We start from the raw sequence: 24,567 nt of genomic DNA on the forward strand, positions 1-24,567 counted from the left end.
CCGCATCTCGTGGTCGTGCGGTAGCGTTCTCGCTTCCCACGCCCGGGTTCCCGGGTTCGATTCCCGGCGGGGTCAGGGATTTTCTCTGCCTCGTGATGACTGGGTGTTGTGTGCTGTCCTTAGGTTAGTTAGGTTTAAGTAGTTCTAAGTTCTAGGGGACTGATGATCATAGATGTAAAGTCCCATAGTGCTCAGAGCCATTTGAACCATTTTTTTTTCTAAAAATCATACCTTTAGGGCTACGAGCATTGGTCAATAGAGGGCATGTGATTCACAGTAGCGAAGATGAAAAAGCCCTCAGAGTGGTCCAGGAATGCATTTTAAAGAGCATGTTTACTGGACAATTTCTTTGCTGTCACTGAAAGTTGCCTACCCTACGATCTTAGCTACAACAGCTACAACAGCACCAGTACATGTATTTCGCTGTCGAGGTATCAGAACGGTATTAGCCTCTAACTTTCGGCTCGTTCATTTCCGGTAAAGCGACTTTTATCTCAGATTCATAGATTTGTTCTTCTCAACCATCCTAGAAAGTTTGTAACATCATCACGGAATCACCGTTTATATACATAATTTACAGGCGCCGGCGCCAATAACTTTGTCGCACTGTAGCGTTGTTGGATGACGTTTCCTGACGTGGGTTCCTGTGTAAAACGTGGGCTACTGACTCCCCTCTGCGGAGTCCAGAGGTGTGTAACATGAATTTTGAATGACTCTGTATGTCGCTGAGTGTACCTGCAGAAATATATCACTGTACAACTCATGGTTCAGGAGATACAACGACAGGTAATGAGATGAGTGATAAACTGTCACATCACGCATGACTTTTTAACTTATCTCTTCTTTAATAATAACTCTAAAGACAACACATTTCGCAGACAGTAGCCACACTTACCACTAGATCTACCAGCAACATCATTGCCGACACACTGAGGGGCGTGAAAATGATATGCAGGGCCAAATTCACTAGGTGTACAGGTGAAGTATCTACACAAATACGTGTCAAAGATATTAAAATATAGACTGATCAGCCAGAATGTAACGATCACCAACCTAACCCACCATCAGCGCGGATAACAGTGGCGACACGTTTGGCCTGGAAGCGGCGATGTCTTTGTAGGTCGCTGGAGGGAGTTGGCACCACATCTCCACCCACAAGTCACCTAATTGCGGCGAAATCCGGGTAGGCAGCGATGAGCTCTGACGCCACGTCCAGCCACATCCCGGATGTGTTCGGTCGGGTTCAGATCTGGCGGGCTGGGGGGCCACCACATCAATTCCAACTCACCACTGTGTTCCTCGAATCTCACAATCACAATCCTGGCCTTGTGAGACGGCACATTATCTTGATGAAAAATGCCACTGCCGTCGGGAAACATGTTCGTCATGAACGGGGGTACGTGATCTGCAACCAGTGTACGATATTTCTTGGTCGTCAGGTGCCTTCCACAAGCTTCCACTGGACCCGTGGATTCCCACGTGAATGTTCCCCAGAGGGTAAAGCAGCCGCCACCAACTTGTCTCCGTTCCACAGAACAGGCGTCCAGCAGCTGTTCCCTTGGAAGACGAGCGATTCACGCCCTCCCATCGGCGTGATGAACAAGGTATCGCGATTCATCAGACCATGCAGCTCTCTCTCACTGCGCCAATGTCCAGTGCCGATGGTCACGCGCCCATTTCAGTAGTAGTTCCTGATGTCGTGGTATTAACATGCTCACCTGCATGGATCGTCGGCTGCGGAGGATCATGGTTCGGAAATGGTCAGTGCTCTGTGTGTTCAGATGCACTTCTACTCTGCCCAGCATTAATGTCGGACGTTAGTTCCACCTTACTTTACCGCCTGTCCTGTTTTGTCAGTCTGCCCAGCCTATGTCGCACATCTGTATTGTGGGTGTGGTCCCCCAACCCCACATCTGGACCTGCTTTCACTTTGGTTTCACCAAGTCTTGATCTTATTCACCACGGGTCTCCTCGAACACCTGATAAGTCGTTCACTTTCCTAAATGCTCGTGCCGAGCCTCCGGATCATCACAATATGCCCTCGGTCAAACTCAGATAGATCGTGCGCCTTCCACATTCTACACAATGACAGCATGCTCACTGATACTACACGCATCATGCGTGTGTTTGACTAGCAGTCATTCCTCGCCAGTTGACGCTGCCGTCACCTGGTCTTATATACACTCCTGGAAACTGAAATAAGAACACCGTGAATTCATTGTCCCAGGAAGGGGAAACTTTATTGACACATTCCTGGGGTCAGATACATCACATGATCACACTGAAAGAACCACAGGCACATAGACACAGGCAACAGAGCATGCACAATGTCGGCACTAGTACAGTGTATATCCACCTTTCGCAGCAATGCAGGCTGCTATTCTCCCATGGAGACGATCGTAGAGATGTTGGATGTAGTCCTGTGGAACGGCTTGCCATGCCATTTCCACCTGGCGCCTCAGTTGGACCAGCGTTCGTGCTGGACGTCCAGACCGCGTGATACGACGCTTCATCCAGTCCCAAACATGCTCAATGGGGGACAGATCCGGAGATCTTGCTGGCCAGGGTAGTTGACTTACACCTTCTAGAGCACGTTGGGTGGCACGGGATACATGCGGACGTGCATTGTCCTGTTGGAACAGCAAGTTCCCTTGCCGGTCTAAGAATGGTAGAACGATGGGTTCGATGACGGTTTGGATGTACCGTGCACTATTCAGTGTCCCCTCGACGATCACCAGTGGTGTACGGCCAGTGTAGGAGATCGCTCCCCACACCATGATGCCGGGTGTTGGCCCTGTGTGCCTCGGTCGTATGCAGTCCTGATTGTGGCGCTCACCTGCACGGCGCCAAACACGCATACGACCATCATTGGCACCAAGGCAGAAGCGACTCTCATCGCTGAAGACGACACGTCTCCATTCGTCCCTCCATTCACGCCTGTCGCGACACCACTGGAGGCGGGCTGCACGATGTTGGGGCGTGAGCGGAAGACGGCCTAACGGTGTGCGGGACCGTAGCCCAGCTTCATGGAGACGGTTGCGAATGGTCCTCGCCGATACCCCAGGAGCAACAGTGTCCCTAATTTGCTGGGAAGTGGCGGTGCGGTCCCCTACGGCACTGCGTAGGATCCTACGGTCTTGGCGTGCATCCGTGCGTCACTGCGGTCCGGTCCCAGGTCGACGGGCACGTGCACCTTCCGCCGACCACTGGCGACAACATCGATATACTGTGGAGACCTCACGCCCCACGTGTTGAGCAATTCGGCGGTACGTCCACCCGGCCTCCCGCATGCCCACTATACGCCCTCGCTCAAAGTCCGTCAACTGCACATACGGTTCACGTCCACGCTGTCGCGGCATGCTACCAGTGTTAAAGACTGCGATGGAGCTCCGTATGCCACGGCAAACTGGCTGACACTGACGGCGGCGGTGCACAAATGCTGTGCAGCTAGCACCATTCGACGGCCAACACCGTGGTTCCTGGTGTGTCCGCTGTGCCGTGCGTGTGATCATTGCTTGTACAGCCCTCACGCAGTGTCCGGAGCAAGTATGGTGGGTCTGACACACCGGTGTCAATGTGTTCTTTTTTCCATTTCCGGGAGTGTAGATAGTAGGTCTGTGGTGATAATGTTCAGGCTGATCAGTGTATAGTAAAATATATTTGATTTGTGTATGTGCGCAAATCCACGGGTAAAAGGCTCATTCTAAATTCCTGGAACGGTTTTGGCCAAATTTAGTACACATATTAATTACGATCTGTAGAGAAATACTGTGGGATTAAGAACCCCGATTTTCTGTTTGTATGTGGGTGATAAAGTAGAGAGAGATGGTGGGAGGACGAGATGGACAGAGAGAGAGGAGGAAGAAGGATACAGATTTGAGGGGAGGGAGAAGAGATGGACGGAGAGAAGGGGATGGGGAAATGGTCAGACAGTGGGGGGAGGAGCAGAGGGCAAAGAAAGGAAGTAGGTGACGTTAGACAGAGACGTGAGGGAGGAAGAACCAGGCGGAGAGTGTGGGGAGGAGGGATGAATGGGATGAGCATTATCAATTTATTCATTACATATTATTATGGAGTTCCTGTCGCCCACAAAACATGATCGACTGTTCATTGTTTTCGGTTTATAAGAGGTGTCTCCTGACGTACACGTGCAGATTTGACAGCGGTTGTGACACTGAGTGGGAAGCTCATTAAAAACGAAACCCCCTTCTCTGTCTGCTCAGACTGGCGGTGGGTTGGCTGGCACAACGCGACACACCAGGGCCAGCCCGTTGATGTGGACCTGGAGCTGGACGGGCCGCGGGAACTGACCGCCATCCAGATACACGCCCTGCACAAACCCGAGCACGGCATCCAGGTAAGGACGTTCAGCTCTGAAACGCTACATGCAAGCAACACTGTAAGCAGTTTCCCTGTGTAAGAGAAATATTATTCGTACTATAAAACTGCTATAAACATATTTAATTACTTAAATTTGAACTATACCATTAAATAAATCTGAAGATAAGGAAGTTGAATAAAGAGAAAGGCAAATACACAGCAAGATTACATGTTCTAAGCATCTTCGAAACAGATTTAAAAAGTCAAATATTGAACGGTCTTCACCTACATACATAATCCGCAATCCACCGTGTGGTGCATGACAGAGGATATCTTGTAGCACAGCTTGTCACTTCCTTTTCTTTTCCATCCACCACTGCACCGAGGGAAGTACGACTATTTATATGCCTCTGTACCAGCTCCAATTGCTCTTATCTTGTCTCCATGGTATTTACCCAAGATTTACGTTGGCAGCTGTCGAATCGTTCTTTAGTAAGCTGAAAATGGCACTTCTCTAAATTTTCTCAATTGTATTTCGAGACATGAACTTCGTCTTCCGTGCAGATACTCGCATTTGTGTCCACGATGCATCTCGGCAATAATCTCGCGTTGATGGAACCTGCTAATAACAACGTAGGAGCACACGCCTGAAGTGATTCTATGTCTTCCATTGATCCGAGCAGTATTCCAGAATGGTCGCACTGGTGCTCGATATATGGTCTTCTTTATAGATGAGCTACAATTTCCTAAAACTCTCTCAATAAACCAAAGTGGACCATTCACCTTGCCTCATACAATCATTAGATGCTTTTTCCATTTGCTATCGACTTCCTACGTTCGCCTAAATATTTAATCGCCGTAGCTGTGCCAAGTATTACATCACTAATAACTGTATTCGAAATTTAGAGGATTGTTTTTCCCACTCAACTGCATTAACTTACATCTCTACACATTTACGGCAAACTGCAACTCGTCTCACCAAACAGTAAGCATATCTGTGTCGCCGTATTCTTCTACAATCAGTATACTACTGTGTCATGAACAAATAGCTGCAGATTTTTGCTCGCCCAGTCTGTCAGATCATTTACGTACGTAGAGAAAAGGCGCGGTCATACAGATCTCCCTAGAGAGCTCCTGAGGACGCCTGTCTCGCTAATGAACACTAGGAGTAAAATATACTCAAGAACACATCTAGCCACCGACGTATCTGGGAACGTATTGTGTATGCAAGGGTTTTCGTTAGCAGTCCTCCTTGCTTCGACCGTCATGTGTTATTTTGCTTCCAAGCTGGCAGAAAACCTTACATTGTGGTACCCATTTTGATGTTCCTCTTCTTATTTCTACAACTTTTCATCACTTTGATATTGCCTCTGTTTACTATCAATCCAAGCTCTGCACATATTAGTCTGTTCATTCCATTCAAACGATCCTGTAATTACTCTCCACTTTCAGTGAGGACAGCTATGTCATCAGCGAATCTTATCATGAACATCTTTTAATCCCAATCTTCAACCTTTCTGTTATTTTCCTGATTGCTTCTTCAAGATATAGATTGAACAACAGAAGCGAAAGACTAGGTATCTGTGCTACACCGTCCTTGATTTGAGCACTTGGTTGTTGGTCTTGTATTCCTCATAGTAAGTGTACACCCTCCTTGATTTAGGCATTTGGATTTTGGTCTTTTATTCCTTATGGTAAGTGTACACCCCCTTTGTTATGTGCACTTGGTTGTTGCTCTTGTATTTCTTGTAGTAAGTGTACACCCACCTTGATCCAAGGACTTGGTTGTTGGTCTTGTATTCCTCATAGTAAGTGTACACCCTCCTTCATTTGAGCACTTGGTTGCTGGTTTGTATTCCTTGTAGTAAGCATACACCCTCCGCGATTTGGGCACATCATTGTTGGTCTTGTATTCCTCATAGTAAGTGTACACCCTCCTTGATTTAGGCATTTGGATTTTGGTCTTTTATTCCTTATGGTAAGTGTACACCCCCTTTGATATGTGCACTTGGTTGTTGGTCTTGTATTTCTTGTAGTAAGTGTACACCTTCCGCGATCGAAGGACTTGGTTTTTGGTCTTGTATTCCTCATAGTAAGTGTACACCCTCCTTCATTTGAGCACTTTGTTGTTGGTTTTGTATTCCTTGCTGTAAGCAAACACCCTCCTTGATTTGGGCACATCGTTGTTGGTCTTGTATTCCTCGCTGTAAGCGTACACCCTCCTTCATATGAGCACTTGGCTGTTGGTCTTGTATTCCTCGTAGTAAGTGTACACCCTCCTTCATTTGAGCACTTGGTTGCTGGTTTTGTATTTCTTGTAGTAAGCATACACCCTCCTCGATTTGGGCACATCGTTGTTGGTCTTGTATTCCTTGCTGTAAGCGTACACCCTCCTTGATATGAGCACTTGGTTGTTGGTCTTGCATTCCTTGCAGTAAGCGTACTCCCTCCTTGATTTGACCACTTGGTTGTCGGTCTCGCATCCCTTGTAAGCGGCGACCAGCCAGGTGAGTCGTTGGTCAGGCTGGAAGCCGCGGTACTGTGTGCCCGCTAGTCGTGACGCTCGGCCCGCCGCTGTGCTGCGCAGGTGTTCTGCGAGGTGTCGGTGCAGCTGAGCCTGGACGGGCGCCACTTCCAGCCGGCGCTGCGGCGGCCCACGCCGGCGCCCGCCGAGGCCACCGTCAACGTGAGCGTGCCACTCCAGCAGCGCGTCGCGCGCTTCGTCCGCCTCCAGCTGCACTTCGCCGACGCCTGGCTGCTCGTCAGCGAGCTCGCTCTGGACTCGAGTGAGTTGTACAGCAGCGCCACACCGGCGCTCTTCCCATATGTTAATCTTGTAGATAACGGTAGCTGTTGTATGGAAGATTGTATGGTAGAGGATACTGGTGGAAAGGTAGGGTTCCACAAACATACACTGGTGTCCAAAATTAAAGCATTCCCAGTACTCGCGCAGCAGGGCCGAATCAATCATTCACACTGTTGCACCAGCGACATTCCAGGTGCGTATCCTGGCAGGGTCGCCAGGTGAAGCTTTTTAATATATACACTCCTGGAAATTGAAATAAGAACACCGTGAATTCATTGTCCCAGGAAGGGGAAACTTTATTGACACATTCCTGGGGTCAGATACATCACATGATCACACTGACAGAACCACAGGCACATAGACACAGGCAACAGAGCATGCACAATGTCGGCACTAGTACAATGTATATCCACCTTTCGCAGCAATGCAGGCTGCTATTCTCCCATGGAGACGATCGTAGAGATGCTGGATGTAGTCCTGTGGAACGACTTGCCATGCCATTTCCACCTGGCGCCTCAGTTGGACCAGCGTCCGTGCTGGACGTGCAGACCGCGTGAGACGACGCTTCATCCAGTCCCAAACATGCTCAATGGGGGACAGATCCGGAGGTCTTGCTGGCCAGGGTAGTTGACTTACACCTTCTAGAGCACGTTGGGTGGCACGGGATACATGCGGACGTGCATTGTCCTGTTGGAACAGCAAGTTCCCTTGCCGGTCTAGGAATGGTAGAACGATGGGTTCGATGACGGTTTGGATGTACCGTGCACTATTCATTGACCCCTCGACGATCCCAGTGGTGTACGGCCAGTGTAGGAGATCGCTCCCCACACCATGATGCCGGGTGTTGGCCCTGTGTGCCTCGGTCGTATGCAGTCCTGATTGTGGCGCTCACCTGCACGGCGCCAAACACGCATACGACCATCATTGGCACCAAGGCAGAAGCGACTCTCATCGCTGAAGACGACACGTCTCCATTCGTCCCTCCATTCACGCCTGTCGCGACACCACTGGAGGCGGGCTGCACGATGTTGGGGCGTGAGCGGAAGACGGCCTAACGGTGTGCGGGACCGTAGCCCAGCTTCATGGAGACGGTTGCGAATGGTCCTCGCCGATACCCCAGGTGCAACAGTGTCCCTAATTTGCTGGGAAGTGGCGGTGCGGTCCCCTACGGCACTGCGTAAGATCCTACGGTCTTGGCGTGCATCCGTGCGTCGCTGCAGTCCGGTCCCAGGTCGACGGGCACGTGCACCTTCCGCCGACCACTGGCGACAACATCGATGTACTGTGGAGACCTCACGCCCCACGTGTTGAGCAATTCGGCGGTACGTCCACCTGGCCTCCCGCATGCCCACTATACGCCCTCGCTCAAAGTCCGTCAACTGCACATACGGTTCACGTCCACGCTGTCGCGGCATGCTACCAGTGTTAAAGACTGCGATGGAGCTCCGTATGCCACGGCAAACTGGCTGACACTGACGGCGGCGGTGCACAAATGCTGCGCAGCTAGCGCCATTCGACGGCCAACACCGCGGTTCCTGGTGTGTCCGCTGTGCCGTGCGAGTGATCATTGCTTGTACAGCCCTGTCGCAGTGTCCGGAGCAAGTATGGTGGGTCTGACACACCGGTGTCAATGTGTTCTTTTTTCCATTTCTAGGAGTGTATTTACTTGGACTGGAATAACTAAGCAGGTGAAACTTCTACGCTATTTAATTCTGAAATTGCTGACTGAAGTTGACGTACTGTCCCTTTACTTGAATTTTTAATTTCATTTCTGACCTACAGAATTATTCCTGACAAATAAAACTCAAACTTATTCATTTAATATCCATAATATTCAAGGATAACCCGATCTGACTATTACCTAACACAAAAGAATTGCCCTGAATGAGAAGAAATCCTAACAATAACCCATACATTTTGTAAGTCACTTACCTCATAGAAAATCATTACACGAAATACAGAGATATAGCAAGCACCAATACAGTCAGCTAAATAAAACATTCTAACTACTGTTGGCTCTAACTACTAACAGGCATGTGGTTAGCAAAAGAAAGACTTTTTGCACAGCAAACAATGTATGTAGCAAAATACTTTAATAATGTTACATCCAGTTAAAAAAAAATATATAATCTTCCGTGACATCCAGTTCCAAACATTATACAGGGTGAGTCGACTAACGTTACCGCTGGATATATTTCGTAACCCACATCAAATACTGACGAACCGATTGCACAGACCGAACGTGAGGAGAGGGCCTAGTGTGACTGTTTAATACAAACCAAAAAAAATGTACGGAAGTATGTTTTTTAACACAAACCTACGTTTTTTTAAATGGAACCACGTTAGTTTTGTTAGCACATCTGAACATATAAGCAAATACGTAATCAGTGCCGTCTGCTGCATTGTAAAATGTTAATTACATCCGGAGATATTGTAACCTAAAGTTGACGCTTGAAACCTCCGACGTTCAGTTGCGTGTTGTAACAAACAGCTGCATCATACATCGCGTTTCTACAGAATGATCTGACAACGTTGCTCGAAAATGTCCCACTGGAAACGCGTCGACGTATATGGTATCAGCATGATGGTGCAACTGCACATTCCGCAATTAACACTAGGCTGACCCTTGACAGGATGTTCGACGGGCGTTTCATAGGACGTGGGGGGCGCATAAATTGGCCAGCCCGTTCTCCTGATCATACACTTCTGGACTTCTTTCTGTGGGGTACGTTAAAGGAGAATGTGTAACGTGATGTGCCTACAACCCCAGAGGATATGAACGTATTGTGGCAGCCTGCGGCGACATTACACCAGATGTACTGCGGCGTGTACGGCTTTCATTACGCCAGAGATTGCAATTGTGTGCAGCAAATGATGGCCACCACATTGAACATCTATTGGCCTGACATTTCGGGACACACTCTATTCCACTCCGTAATTGAAAACGGAAACCACGCGTGTACGTGTACCTCACCCCTCACGGTAATGTACATGTGCGTCAGTGAAAAAGACCAATAAAAAGGTATTAGCATGTGGACGTAATGTGCTGTTCCAGTCTCTTCTGTACCTAAGGTCCATCACCGTTCCCTTTGGATCCCTACGTAATTCGGTGCTCTCCGATACACACGATACACAGCGCAGGAGTGGTACTCAAGCGTCAGCTTTAGGTTACAATATCTCCGGATGTAATTAACATTTTACAATGCAACAAACGGCACTGATAAGGTATTTCTTTATATGTTCAGATGTGCTAACAAAACTAACGGGGTTCCATTTTAAAAAAGGTAGGTTTGTGTTAAAAAACATACTTCCGTGCATTTTTTATGGTTTGTACTAACCAATTACACTAGCCCCTCTCCTCACGTTCGGTCTGTGGAATCGATTCGTCAGTATTTGATGTGGTTTACGAAATATATCCAGCGGTAATGTTAGGTGACTCACCCTGTATAATCGTCAACAAGATTGCATCTCCATGACGGACACACGTCCAGATCATCTGCTTGCGATAACACTTCAAACCTCTAGCCTCCATCACTGCTAACTGTTAACATCCAACCTCCATCACAGCTGGCTATTAACCTCTGACTGCGAGTCCGACCAGCCACAGAGTCTCCTACAGAGGGCGCACAGCGCTGCCAGTGGTATCAATACAGAGCACTGCGTAGCCCTGCCAACATACAAACACATTAACAGGCTTCTTACATCTTGTTATACAGGGTGAGTCACCTAACATTACCGCTGGATGTATTTCGAAAACCACATCAAATACTGACGAATCGATTCCACAGACCGAACGTGAGGAGAGGGGCTAGTGTAATTGGTTAATACAAACCATAAAAAATGCACGGAAGTATGTTTTTTAACACAAACCTACGTTTTTTAAAATGGAACCACGTTAGTTTTGTTAGCACATCTGAACATATAAAGAAATACCTTATCAGTGCCGTTTGTTGCATTGTAAAATGTTAACTACATCCGGAGATATTGTAACCTAAAGTTGACGCTTGAGTACCACTCTTCCGCTGTTCGATCGTGTGTATCGGAGAGCACCGAATTACGTAGGGATCCAAATGGAACGGTGATGGTCCTTAGGTACAGATGAGACTGGAACAGCACATTACGTCCACATGCTAACACCTTTTTATTGGTCTTTTTCACTGACGCACATGTACATTACCATGAATGGTGAGGTACACGTACACACGTGGTTTCCGTTTTCAATTACGGAGTGGAATAGAGTGTGTCGACATGTCAGGCCAATAGATGTTCAATGTGGTGGCCATCATTTGCTGCACACAATTGAAATCTCTGGCGTAATGAATGTCGTACACGCCACAGTACATCTGGTGTAATGTCGCCGCAGGCTGCCACAATACGTTGTTTCATATCCTCTGAGGTGGTAGGCACATCACGGTACACATTCTTCTTTAACGTACCCCACAGAAAGAAGCCCGTCGAACATCCTGTCAAGGGTGAGCCTAGTGTTAATTGCGGAATGTGTAGGTGCACCATCATGCTGATACCACATACGTCGACGCGTTTCCAGTGGGACATTTTCGAGCAACGTTGGCAGATCATTCTGTAGAAACGCGATGTATGTTACAGCTGTTTGGGCCCCTGCAATGAAGTGTTTGTTACAACACGCAACTGAACGTCGGAGGTTTCAAGCGTCAACTTTAGGTTACAATATCTCCGGATGTAATTAACATTTTACAATGCAACAAACGGCACTGATTACGTATTTGTTTATATGTTCAGATGTGCTAACAAAACTAACGTGGTTCCATTTTAAAAACGTAGGTTTGTGTTAAAAAACATACTTCCGTGCATTTTTTTATGGTTTGTATTAACCAATTACACTAGCCCCTCTCCTCACGTTCGGTCTGTGGAATCGGTTCGTCAGTATTTGATGTGGTTTACGAAATATATCCAGCGGTAACGTTAGGTGACTCACCCTGTATAATCGTCAACAAGATTGCATCTCCATGACGGACACACGTCCAGATCATCTGCTTGCGATAACACTTCAAACCTCTAGCTTCCATCACTGCTAACTGTTAACATCCAACCTCCATCACAGCTGGCTATTAACCTCTGACTGCGAGTCCGACCAGCCACAGAGTCTCCTACAGAGGGCGCACAGCGCTGCCAGTGGTATCAATACAGAGCACTGCGTAGCCCTGCCAACATACAAACACATTAACAGGCTTCTTACATCTTGTTATACAGGGTGAGTCACCTAACATTACCGCTGGATGTATTTCGAAAACCACATCAAATACTGACGAATCGATTCCACAGACCGACTCACCCTGTATACACTAATACTGACAACAAATTCGATACCATTTGACCGCATTTGTCGGTGTATTGGATTCAGTACTATTGCACAGACATTATACGCAACTATTGCAACCGATATCATTAGTTTTCGTGCAGATACCCATGCCTGTATGCCGATTTCCACTACTGCACTTTGCAGAGGACTTCTGTTACTGCTTTTAACCTAATGTGTTTCATGTAATTTCTATGCGGCACCCTAAGCCGTTTACCAAGAAATGAAGGAGATAGTTATGTAGTTACTACAAATACCTTAAAACTGCGTTCTGGACTGGAAATTCAACCTGGGACCTTTGAGTCGTGTTTGGATAGCTCAGTCATTAGAAGTCTTGCCGCAAAATACGAAGATCGAAGATTCCACTCCCCTTCCGGCACACACTTTTAATCTGCCAGGAAATTTCAGATCAACGCATACTCCGCTGAAGAGCGAAAACTCATTCTGGGAAACAGTCCCCTTGCCAGTGGCTAAGGCTTGTACCAGCAATGTCGTTTCTTCCAGGAGTGCTAGTCCTGCTAGGTATGCAAGAGGACTTCTGTGATGTGTGGTAGGCAGGAGATTAAGGTCTGTGAGGGCGGATCGGAAGTGGTTCTTGGATGGATCGGTCGGCAGAGCATTTTTCCTCTAAAGGCAGAGGACCCTGGTTCGAGTCCAGCTCCACTAGTTTTAATCCCCCAGTAAGTTCCACGTTCTATGAAATGTACTATCAAAATATTTACGCACGAATACAGCTGAAAAATTTTAACTAGTCTCATGAAAATTTCACAACAGAATGTCATTCTTAACATTTATTTTTTCCTCCTCTTTCATTCCCTGCTGAAGAGTGGGTGGGGTCTTGTGGAACAAAGAATTACACGATTATTTTTAATACTTTTGATTCGCAACCTCCACAAATTAGAGGCGGACTCTTGGCATAGTGACGCACCAATGAATCACCAAGTACCTGAAGTACAGGAGGCTTAGTAGTCCTCATGGGTGGGCCTCCAATGGGAAATTTTTGTGAAGCGATTTCCACTTGTGGCATATGCGTCACAGCCAAGAAAACCGCCCGAAAACGTTGGTCAGGACCGGAGGAGGAGGAGTATTTTTATTTCAAATCCGGGGTAATATTTTCCACAAATAAAATATGGAGCTTCATCTGTGTGAATGTGAATTTGTTCAGGGTTAAAACAGAGCAAGTGAAAGAAAGAGCTGTCCTAAATATTTTAAGCAATACATAAAGAAAACCGAATCCTTTCCTTTACCTCCTATTTTGTAAATATTACAGACGTAAAATTAGACTACAGTGAAAGCCTGTCACCGAAAGAGAGCCTCTTGCCTCCTCAAAATTAAGTTTATCATACAGTATTCGAATTCGAGCTGGAGATGCCAATTTTTTGTTATGCCAGCTATCGAATTCGAAATCATCCTGTAAGGAACAGTGAAATCTACTAGCTGAATTTGCCCATTTCGTTTCTACATTGCAGAGGTCGTACACAGTGTAAATATGGCTACTTAAAATAACAGTCCATGTAGTAGCTAAGATTCAGTTCCTATTTACACAACAGGTAATAGTGCAAATATCCTACCATGTCGCATTTCAAGCGAAATTTTGGTTTAGACTACGTATGAGTCTTAGGAAAGGCCAGAGACTAATACCGCTTTGGAGAGCTTCATCGCACACTCTCGTCGCAGCTGGACGATAAAAACGACACTTCCAGACAGCTTGCCTCGCTCCTGCCCTCCGTCTGAGTCGACTTACTTCATCCTCATTTTTCATTCGTTGTTGAAGAGTAGGCGGGCTCTTGTGGAACAAAGAATTACTCGATTATATTTAATACTTTTAATTTACAACTTGGCGGTATTTTAAAGGGTAGAAATACAACTTTAACAACAAGACCCTTATAATAACGGCTATTCCCTGTGTTTCCATTTGTGAGGTACAGATATGAGACCTAGGCCTTAACGATGGGCTCCATTCAACTTTCTGTGCTGCACGAAACTCCTTTGTTCTATGGACTACAAAGAGAGCTAATTGGTCAGTATTACAACAAATAGAACCACATTGGTCCTTGGAAGGTCTGATACTGAAAGAGAAACTGATCTAGTTGGAGGTATTATGATAAGAAATGATTCTCTGGTAAAGACGTTAATGCTGGGTAAGAACAAAAGGACAAGGAGAAGAAGTCGGTAAAGAATGACATGGATCGATTGCGTCACAGAAGTAATGGATTCCAACTCAAGAAGTCTGCGGGAGAGAGTGCAGGACAGAAGTAAGCGAGGTGCTTTAGTTCATGGGATCACGGGAGGTTGGAATCGACTAAACAAACCAGAGAGAGGGAGGTAGGCCATCTCTTTACGTAAAAGAACCGACCTAAGTGTTTTAATTACACGCAGTTTCGGTTATCTGAGGATCTAGCACCCCATAGGCAGCCGTACTTTGTGGAGATTAGAGTTCAAAATTATGATCCCACTTCTAAGATGAGAGGCGAATCACAAGGTGCTAACTTCTTGGACAAGTGTCACTAAAAAGTACTTTTTTTCGCCTTCTCTCTTTCAGTGCCTGTACCTCGCAACGTTTCGCAGCTCTACCTGGAACAGATGTTTTACCAACAGGACAGCGCTCTAGAAGAGATAAACACCCTAGATTCTGAAATACCGACGGAGAAGCCAGCTCAGAAGCGCAAGGAGATAGCACCTGGTGAGTAACTCAACAACTTCTATGCGACCCGTTACGAAGCCAGTTTGAAAAATATTTATGTACCATCCCTTTCTCATAAAGATAGCTTTGAGATTAGCTGTGTGTTCATCACAACGAATAAGTATTTATTTTCCGTATTGCAGTTTCTGCACGCTACGTATGTACCATTTGTTGTGAAATCTCTAGTAACTGAAATCCCATAACAGTTTAAATTCCCACGATATCACAGTTAATTAATACTGTAATTTATAAGAGAATAATTTGGAACGAAATATCTGTTTCTAATGATCACTTAAATGTGTAATACCATATGAATTAAGTTATAAAAACCCCATTCATATAATTTAAGTCAAGAGGCCGCACTGGTTCTAGGTAAGAAGTGAATGCCTGCAGTTTCACAGTAGTATGCATGCACAGACGTGTGAGATCCGTTAAATATTATCTGGATACTGCTGAAATGACGGTATAGCGACTAGGAAATTAATTAAAGTAGTTGGCTTCGAGTAGGCAAAAAAAAATTCTATTTAAGAGCGCTAGATATCTGGATACCATAGTACGGTACTTAAAATGTGATCAAAGATCGCCAAAGTTTCGAAACATACCTTTTGTGGTCTAGTGTAGCATAAATTGTGCATAGTGTACATTACTACGATCTCCTACGGTGTAAATGGCAATTGGGAGATATAAGAAAGGTGTGCTGATGGTGGACCGAAAGATGTTGATTCACATAATGCAGTCAATAATATCTATCTATCTACAATCCTGGAAATGGAAAAAAGAACACATTGACACCGGTGTGTCAGACCCACCATACTTGCTCCGGACACTGCGAGAGGGCTGTACAAGCAATGATCACACGCACGGCACAGCGGACACACCATGAACCGAGGTGTTGGCCGTCGAATGGCGCTAGCTGCGCAGCATTTGTGCACCGCCGCCGTCAGTGTCAGCCAGTTTGCCGTGGCATACGGAGCTCCATCGCAGTCTTTAACACTGGTAGCATGCCGCGACAGCGTGGACGTGAACCGTATGTGCAGCTGACGGACTTTGAGCGAGGGCGTATAGTAGGCATGCGGGAGGCCAGGTGGACGTACCGCCGAATTGCTCAACACGTGCGGCGTGAGGTCTCCACAGTACATCGATGTTGTCGCCAGTGGTCGGCGGAAGGTGCACGTGCCCGTCGACCTGGGACCGGACCGCAGCGACGCACGGATGCACGCCAAGACCGTAGGATCCTACGCAGTGCCGTAGGGGACCGCACCGCCACTTCCCAGCAAATTAGGGACACTGTTGCTCCTGGGGTATCGGCGAGGACCATTCGCAACCGTCTCCATGAAGCTGGGCTACGGTCCCGCACACCGTTAGGCCGTCTTCCGCTCACGCCCCAACATCGTGCAGCCCGCCTCCAGTGGTGTCGCGACAGGCGTGAATGGAGGGACGAATGGAGACGTGTCGTCTTCAGCGATGAGAGTTGCTTCTGCCTTGGTGCCAATGATGGTCGTATGCGTGTTTGGCGCCGTGCAGGTGAGCGCCACAATCAGGACTGCATACGACCGAGGCACACAGGGCCAACACCCGGCATCATGGTGTGGGGAGCGATCTCCTACACTGGCCGTACACCACTGGTGATCGTCGAGGGGACACTGAATAGTGCACGGTACATCCAAACCGTCATCGAACCCATCGTTCTACCATTCCTAGACCGGCAAGGGAACTTGCTGTTCCAACAGGACAATGCACGTCCGCATGTATCCCGTGCCACAGAACGTGCTCTAGAAGGTGTAAGTCAACTACCCTGGCCAGCAAGATCTCCGGATCTGTCCCCCATTGAGCATGTTTGGGACTGGATGAAGCGTCGTCTTACGCGGTCTGCACGTCCAGCACGAACGCTGGTCCAACTGAGGCGCCAGGTGGAAATGGCATGGCAAGCCGTTCCACAGGACTACATCCAGCATCTCTACGATCGTCTCCATGGGAGAATAGCAGCCTGCATTGCTGCGAAAGGTGGATATACACTGTACTAGTGCCGACATTGTGCATGCTCTGTTGCCTGTGTCTATGCGCCTGTGGTTCTGTCAGTGTGATCATGTGATGTATCTGACCCCAGGAATGTGTCAATAAAGTTTCCCCTTCCTGGGACAATGAATTCACGGTGTTCTTATTTCAATTTCCAGGAGTGTATGTTGTAGTTCAGCGCAGAAAGTACTATTTCATACATTTGCGTCTGTGTATCACATTTTAGTGTGTATTATGAGTATGATGATTTCCGGCAGACTTTGTTGGCCCCCGGACTCACCACACGTCGGAGAAAATGACTTTGTGATCGATGTTTCAACGACTCTAGTGGTAGAGGCCAACTGCCTGCCATAGCAGTTTCACCTCGATCTGCACAAACTGGCAGTGGTGCCTGTTGTGTAGGTACACGCAGAACACTGTGAAGGGGTGTCTGGTAGGAAGCTGCTAACACTGCCTCCTGCAAATACACTCTGGCAACCACAGACTTACATTAGTCGCGCTGCAGATATCGTTGCCCCCATGAAGCACGAACATTGCAGAGATAGGGTGATTTGCGTGCCTCAGCGATTCATGTAGTCGTACCGAAGGCACAATCACAATGGACGCGTATGACTTCAGAGACCAGACTAATCTATAACTAGGATGGAAAATCAGGCGGAAGCTGACCTCCGGAAGATCAGTTTGGATTTCGGAGAAATGTAGGACCCTGCGAGCCAATACACACCCTAGGGCTTATCTTAGAAGATAGGTTGAAGAGAGGGAAATCTGAATTTGTTACATGTCTAGATTTTGACGAAGGTTCTGACAATGTTTTTTGGATCACACTCTTTGCAATTATGAAGGTAGCAGGGATAAAATATAGGGAGGAAAAAGTTGTTTACACCTTGTACAGAAATCAGATTACAATAAAAGAAAGCAAGCAGAAACGTAGAAAGGGCATTAAAGTTGAATGAGCGAAAATAAAAACTTTAACGTAATTCTATCAGAGACAGCAAAGAACGTAGTACAGGAATTGGATGAAGTATAATGTTTCTAAAACAGGATAAGAGATGAAAAAGAACCAAAGTAAAATGGAGTACGGAATGTGGTCAAATTAAATTAGGCGGTGGTGAAGACATTAGATTAGGAAACGAGAAGCTGATCATAGTAGACTGTTTATGCTATTTGGGAAGTACAGTAAAGGCAAGAATATAGCGGATATAAAATGCAGATTGACTGTAGCAAGGAAAGCGTTTCGAAAAAAAAAGAGAGATTTCTTAACTTCTCTTGTAAATTTGAGTGTTACAGTTCCTCGTCTCAAAATTTTTTTTACAGTGTTACCTTGGGCGAAGGTGATACGTGGGCGGTAAACAGTTCAGACATTGAGAGAATGAATGTGGTTCTACGGAACAATGCTGAAGGTTAGTTAGGTAAATCTAGTAAGAGATGCAGTAGTACTGAGCAGATATTTTGATTAAATGCGTCTTTTGTAATGAAGAGTAAAAGCGTAACGCTTTATTTTAGAGCATCCTCTGTGTTCAAGGTTTTTTTGTTTTGTTTTTTGTTTCTTCCGCCATTCGTTCCGTACATACATGGTAGATTTTAGCACGGAGTGCTTCACTGACACAAAATATATGCACGCTTTTGTGTTAATGAAAAATCTGTGTGCTAAAATTTAACTCATAACTGTAGAAGAAGGGAAAGGACGGCGTAAGATACAAAAGAACCTGACCACTGAAGACGCTTTAAACTAAAATGAAACACGTTTGGTTTGAATTAGACACTGTTACAGTCGCAAAACACAGTATATGTTATACGTAGTACGAATTTACTTACACTATGTACACTGAATGGCTCTGACTGTGGGAAAAAGAGGCCGAAGAACTAAGAAGAGAATAGATACGGAAAAGAATGGTTGAGAATACAAATTTATGTCAGAAGTTGAGTAAAGAAGAATCGGTTGGCAGGAGATATTGTGAGCCACAAACGGGTCGTAAATTTGATAATGTAGGTAAGTGTGAGAGGAGGGGGGTGAAGTTAGTTAGTTAGTTAGTGACGTGTTCCATTGATCAATAGCATGGAGAAACCGTTATCATGTGGAACATGTGAAATGCACAAGAACTGCGCACACGAAACAAGTTTTTTTTTTCATTATAGTGTTATACACAGATACTTCTATTGTCTATCCCATTCCCTTAAATGGCACAAAATACATATATTATATCTCCACATTTATTTACTCTATTCAAGAATTCATCTATGGTATAGGAGTTGTCAAGGAGGTATGATTTCAATTTGTTTTTCGAACTATTACTGCTGTCAGTCAGATATTTTATTTCATCTGGTAATTTATGAAAAAATTTCATAGCAGCATATTTTACCCCTTTCTGTGCCAAAGATAAGTAAAGGATAGTGTAGGTCTTTCTTTTTTCTGGTATTGTAATCATGAATATCGCTGTTGATTTTAAACTGGTCCATGTTGTTAAGAAAAAGTTTTATTACTGAGTAAATATACTGTGAAGCAGTTGTAAGAATTCCTAACCTTTTAAAGAGATGCCTACAAGATGTGCTACTATGAACCCCACACGTTATTGTAGCTACTTTCTTTTGAGCAGTGAATACCTTTCCCTAAGTGTTGAGTTGCTCCAGAATAGGATTCCGTATGACATCATAGAGTGGAAGTATGCAAAGTATGTTACCTTACTAATTTCTACATCCTCAAAATTGGCAATTATTCTGATTGCAAAAGTTGCTGAACCTAGTCGCTTTAGGAGATCCAAAATATGACTTTTCCAATTAAGATTCTCATCTATCCGTACACCCAAAAACTTAGTATGCTCTACCCTGGCTACTGACTTCTTTTGATGTGTTACGTTTACTGTAGGAATTATACTTTTTGCAGCAGAAAATTGGATGTACTGTGTCTTTTCAAAGTTCAGAGCAAGACATTCATAGAAAACCAATTAGTAACTGTTCCAAAGACCTTATTTATATCATTTTCTACCGCAATTTCTTTTATTGGATAAATTGAGGAGGGAGAACAAAGGATGGTTACAGTATGCAGGTGAAGTGGATGGAGAGTTGTGGAGGCCTGCAACGGATAGCCTAGCGTGGAAAGGGGCATCAAAGCAATCTTGGGACTGAATACCATAAGATCAGTAACAGATAACCGATAAGGCTGCAAACTCTGAGATACCGTTGAGGTTAAATTAATAGTTAGCTTACCTACAACAAGTGCATGACTGTTTGTGTCACTCGTCCTCCATCTTCGCGCAACAGTGTGTGAGAACAGTAATAAGAGTTGCACAGTTCTTCATAAATTGTTGTTCGTAGTGACACAATAGTAGGTTGTGCCGAGAGAGTCGACCTAATCATTCGAATTTCGTACTGGAGCAAAGAAGCTTGGAACCGCGCGACCGCTGCGGTCGCAGGTTCGAATCCTGCCTCAGGCATGGATGTGTGTGATGTCCTTAGGTTAGTTAGGTTTAAGTAGTTCTACGTTCTAGGGGACTGATGACCTCAGACGTTAAGTCCCATAGTGCTCAGAGCCATTTGAACCATTTTGAAAGAAGCTTGCTTTGACTCCCCTCTCCACGCTAGACTATCCATTGCAGGCCTCCTCAACTCTCCATCCATTTCACCTGCTTATTGTAACCATCCTTTTTGTCCCTCCTCAATTTTACCCCTCTCCCCTCGAACTTGTAACATTATCAAACGTACAAGTCCTTTGTGGCTCACAATATGTCCAGCCAACCGATTCTTCTTTACTCTCTTAGACATTTTTTGACAACTGTACTAGATTCTACTTTCTGACTGTACCCACGGTTGGCAGCGACAAACGCGACGGGCTCGCAGCAGGCGTACGTGGGCCTGGTGGCGGGCGGGCTGGCGTCGCTGATGCTGCTGGCTCTGGCGGGGGCCGCCGTGGTGGTGGTGCGCCGCGGCCGCCAGAAGGTGGCGCTCCTGGCGGGCAAGCCGTGCGGCGGCTTCACGGCGGCGGCGGGGGCGGCGTCCGGCGGCGGACTGCCGCGCGCGGCGGCCGGGGGCGGCGTCTCGATGCGCGGCCTGCAGCTGTCGACGCCGCCGGTGCTGGCGCGCGTGCTGGGGGTGGCCGGCCACGCCAGGGTGGCCGCCGCCCCCACCGCCCCCGCCGCCCCCAGGCGCGCCTCCCCCGCGCCGCACGCCGCCGTCTGCAGCCTGTACGGCGGCCGCGGCGATGACAGCGCCAGTGCCAGCGGAAGCAACGGCGACGACAGCGAGAACTCGAGCGTCTACCACGAGCCCTACAAGCTGCTCTCCGCACAACACGAGTACGGCTGCCTCCTCGCGCCCTCCAAGAGCCACGACTTCGCCGGTCAGTACCACAACTTATTTTCTGTCTCTATAATTATTTAATTCTGGCATAGATACCAAAGGGAACAACAGTTGAAAAGAGTGGACAGTGTCTTGAAAGAAGGATGTAAAATCAACGTCAACAAAAGCAAAATAAGGATAATGAAATGTAGTCGAATTACATCACGCGATGCTGGGGGAATTATAGTAGAAAACGAAAGAATGGAAGTGGTAGATGAGTTTTGCTATTTAGGCAGCAAAATAAGTGGTGTTGAGCGAAACAGAGAGGAAAAATGAATGTAGACTGGCAATGGCATGGAATGTCGAATATAGACTTAGGTGTTAGAACGTCTTTTATGAGCGTATTTATCTGGAGCGCAGCCATGTATGAAATTGAAACATGGATGATAAACAGTTTAGAAGTGAAATGAGTAGAAGCTTTTGTAATGTCTTGCTATAGAAAATGCTGAAGATTAGATGGGTAGGCTATGAAACTAATTAGCAAGTACTGAATAGAACTGGGGAGAGAAGAAATTTGTGCCACTTGTTGACTAAAAGAAGTGATCGGTTGATAGGACATCGACATCTACATCCATACTGCGCAAGCCACCTGACGGTGTGTGGAACAGGGTACCTTGAGTACCTCTATCTGTTCTCCCTTCTATTCCAGTCTCGTATTCTTCGTGGAAAGAAAGATTGCCGGTATGCCTCTGTGTGGGCTCTAGTCTGTCTAATTTATCCTCATGGTCTCTTCGCGAGATATACGTAGGAGGGAGCAATATACTGCTTGACTCTTCGGTGAAGGTATGTTCTCGAAACTTCAACAAAAGCCCATACCGAGCTACTGAGCGTCTCTCTTGCAGACTCTTGCACTGGAGTCTACCTATCACCTCCGTAACGCTTTCGCGATTACTAAATGATCCTGTAACGAAGCGCTCTGCTCTCCGTTGAATCTTCTCTATCTCTTCTGTCAGCCCTATCTGGTACGGATCCCACACCAGTGAGCAGTATTCAAGCAGTGGGCGAACAAGTGTACTGTAAGCTACTTCCTTTGTTTTCGGATTGCATTTCCTTAGGATTCTTCCAATGAATCTCAGTCTGGTATGTGCTTTACCGACGATTAATTTTATATGGTCATTCCATTTTGAATCACTCCTAATGCCTAATCCCTGATAATTTATGGAATTAACTGCTTCCAGTTACTGACCTCTCATATTGTAGCTAAATGATAAAAGATCTTTCTTTCTATGTATTAGCAGCACATTACACTTGTCTACATGGAGATTCAGTTACCATTCCCTGCACCATGCGTCAGTTCGTTGCAGATCCTCCTGCATTTCCGTACAATTTTCCATTGTTACAACCTCTCGATACACTACAGCATCATCCGCAAGAAGTCTCAGCGAACTTCCGATGTTATCCACAAGGTCACTTATACATACTGTGAATAGCAACGGTGCTACGACACTCCCCTGCGGCACACCTGAAATCACTCTTACTTCGGAAGACCTCTCTCCATTGAGAATGACATGCTGCGTTCTGTTACCTAGGAATTTTTCAATCCAATCACACAATTGCTCTGATAGCCCATGTGCTCTTACTTTGTTCATTAAACGACTGTGAGAAACTGTATAAAAGGCATTGCGGAAGTCAAGAAACACACCCTCTAGCTGGGAACCCGTGTGCTTAATAGCTTGTTTGTGCGTCTTTGGAAAGAAATACATCAACGATTTCTCCCCCCCCCCCATGAACCATGGACCTTGCCGTTGGTGGGGAGGCTTGCGTGCCTCAGTGATACAGATAGCTGTACCGTAGGTACAACCACAACGGAGGGGTATCTGTTTTAGAGGCCAAACAAACGTGTGGTTCCTGAAGAGGGGCAGCAGCCTTTTCAGTAGTTGCAAGGGCAACAGTCTGGATGATTGACTGATCTGGCCTTGTAACAATAACCAAAACGGCCTTGCTATGCTGGTACTGCTAATGGCTGAAAGCAAGGGGAAACTACGGCCGTAATTTTTCACGAGGGCATGCAGCTTTACTGTATGATTAAATGATGATGGCGTCCTCTTGGGTAAAATATTCCGGAGGTAAAATAGTCCCCCATTCGGATCTCCGGGCGGGGACTACTGAAGAGGATGTCGTTATCAGGAGAAAGAAAACTGGCGTTCTACGGATCGGAGCGTGGAATGTCAGATCCCTTAATCGGGCAGGTAGGTTAGAAAATTTAAAAAGGGAAATGGATAGGTTAAAGTTAGATATAGTGGGAATTAGTGAAATTCGGTGGCAGGAGGAACAAGACTTCTGGTCAGGTGACTACAGGGTTATAAACACAAAGTCAAATAGGGGTAATGAAGGAGTAGCTTTAATAATGAATAGGAAAATAGAAATGCGGGTAAGCTAGTACAAACAGCATAGTGAACGCATTATTGTGGCCAAGATAGATACGAAGCCCACACCTACTACAGAAGTACAAGATTATATGCCAACTAGCTCTGCAGATGCCGAAGAAATTGAAGAAATGTATGATGAAATAAAAGAAATTATTCAGATAGTGAAGGAAGACGAAAATTTAATAGTCATGGGTGACTGGAATTCGAGTGTAGGAAAAGGGAGGGAAGGAAACGTAGTAGGTAAATATGAATTGGGGCTAAGAAATGAAAGAGGAACCCGCCTGGTAGGGTTTTGCACAGAGCACAACTTAATCATAGCTAACACTTGGTTTCAGAATCATGATAGAAGGTTGTATACATGGAAGAACCCTGGAGATACTAAAAGGTATCAGATAGATTATATAATGGTAAGACAGAGATTTAGGAACCAGGTTTTAAATTGTAAGACATATCCAGGAGCAGATGTGGACTCTGACCACAATCTGTTGGTTATGACCTGTAAATTAAAACTGAAGAAACTGCAAAAAGGTGGGAATTTAAGGAGATGGGACCTGGATAAACTGAAAGAACCAGAGGTTGTACAGAGTTTCAGGGAGAGCATAAGGGAACAATTGAAAGGAATGGGGGAAAGAAATACATTAGAAGAGGAATGGGTAGCTTTAGGGACGAAGTAGTGAAGGCAGCAGAGGATCAAGTAGGTAAAAAG

General features: G+C 46.0%; 1 protein-coding gene across 1 annotated transcript in view; it reads left to right on the plus strand.

The window, feature by feature from the left end:
- Positions 1–21,359, plus strand: part of LOC126187738 (discoidin domain-containing receptor tyrosine kinase B-like) — a 71,392-nt gene extending 50,033 nt beyond the window's left edge. The window contains exons 7-11 of the mRNA XM_049928988.1: positions 4,224–4,357; positions 6,908–7,106; positions 15,004–15,144; positions 20,972–21,138; positions 21,336–21,359. Of these exons, the coding sequence (XP_049784945.1) occupies positions 4,224–4,357; positions 6,908–7,106; positions 15,004–15,144; positions 20,972–21,138; positions 21,336–21,359 (665 nt within the window). The remainder of the gene's footprint in view (positions 1–4,223; positions 4,358–6,907; positions 7,107–15,003; positions 15,145–20,971; positions 21,139–21,335) is intronic.
- The last annotated feature ends 3,208 nt before the right edge of the window (positions 21,360–24,567 follow it).

Source organism: Schistocerca cancellata, chromosome 5, assembly GCF_023864275.1.
Source record: "Schistocerca cancellata isolate TAMUIC-IGC-003103 chromosome 5, iqSchCanc2.1, whole genome shotgun sequence".
NCBI lineage: Eukaryota > Metazoa > Arthropoda > Insecta > Orthoptera > Acrididae > Schistocerca > Schistocerca cancellata.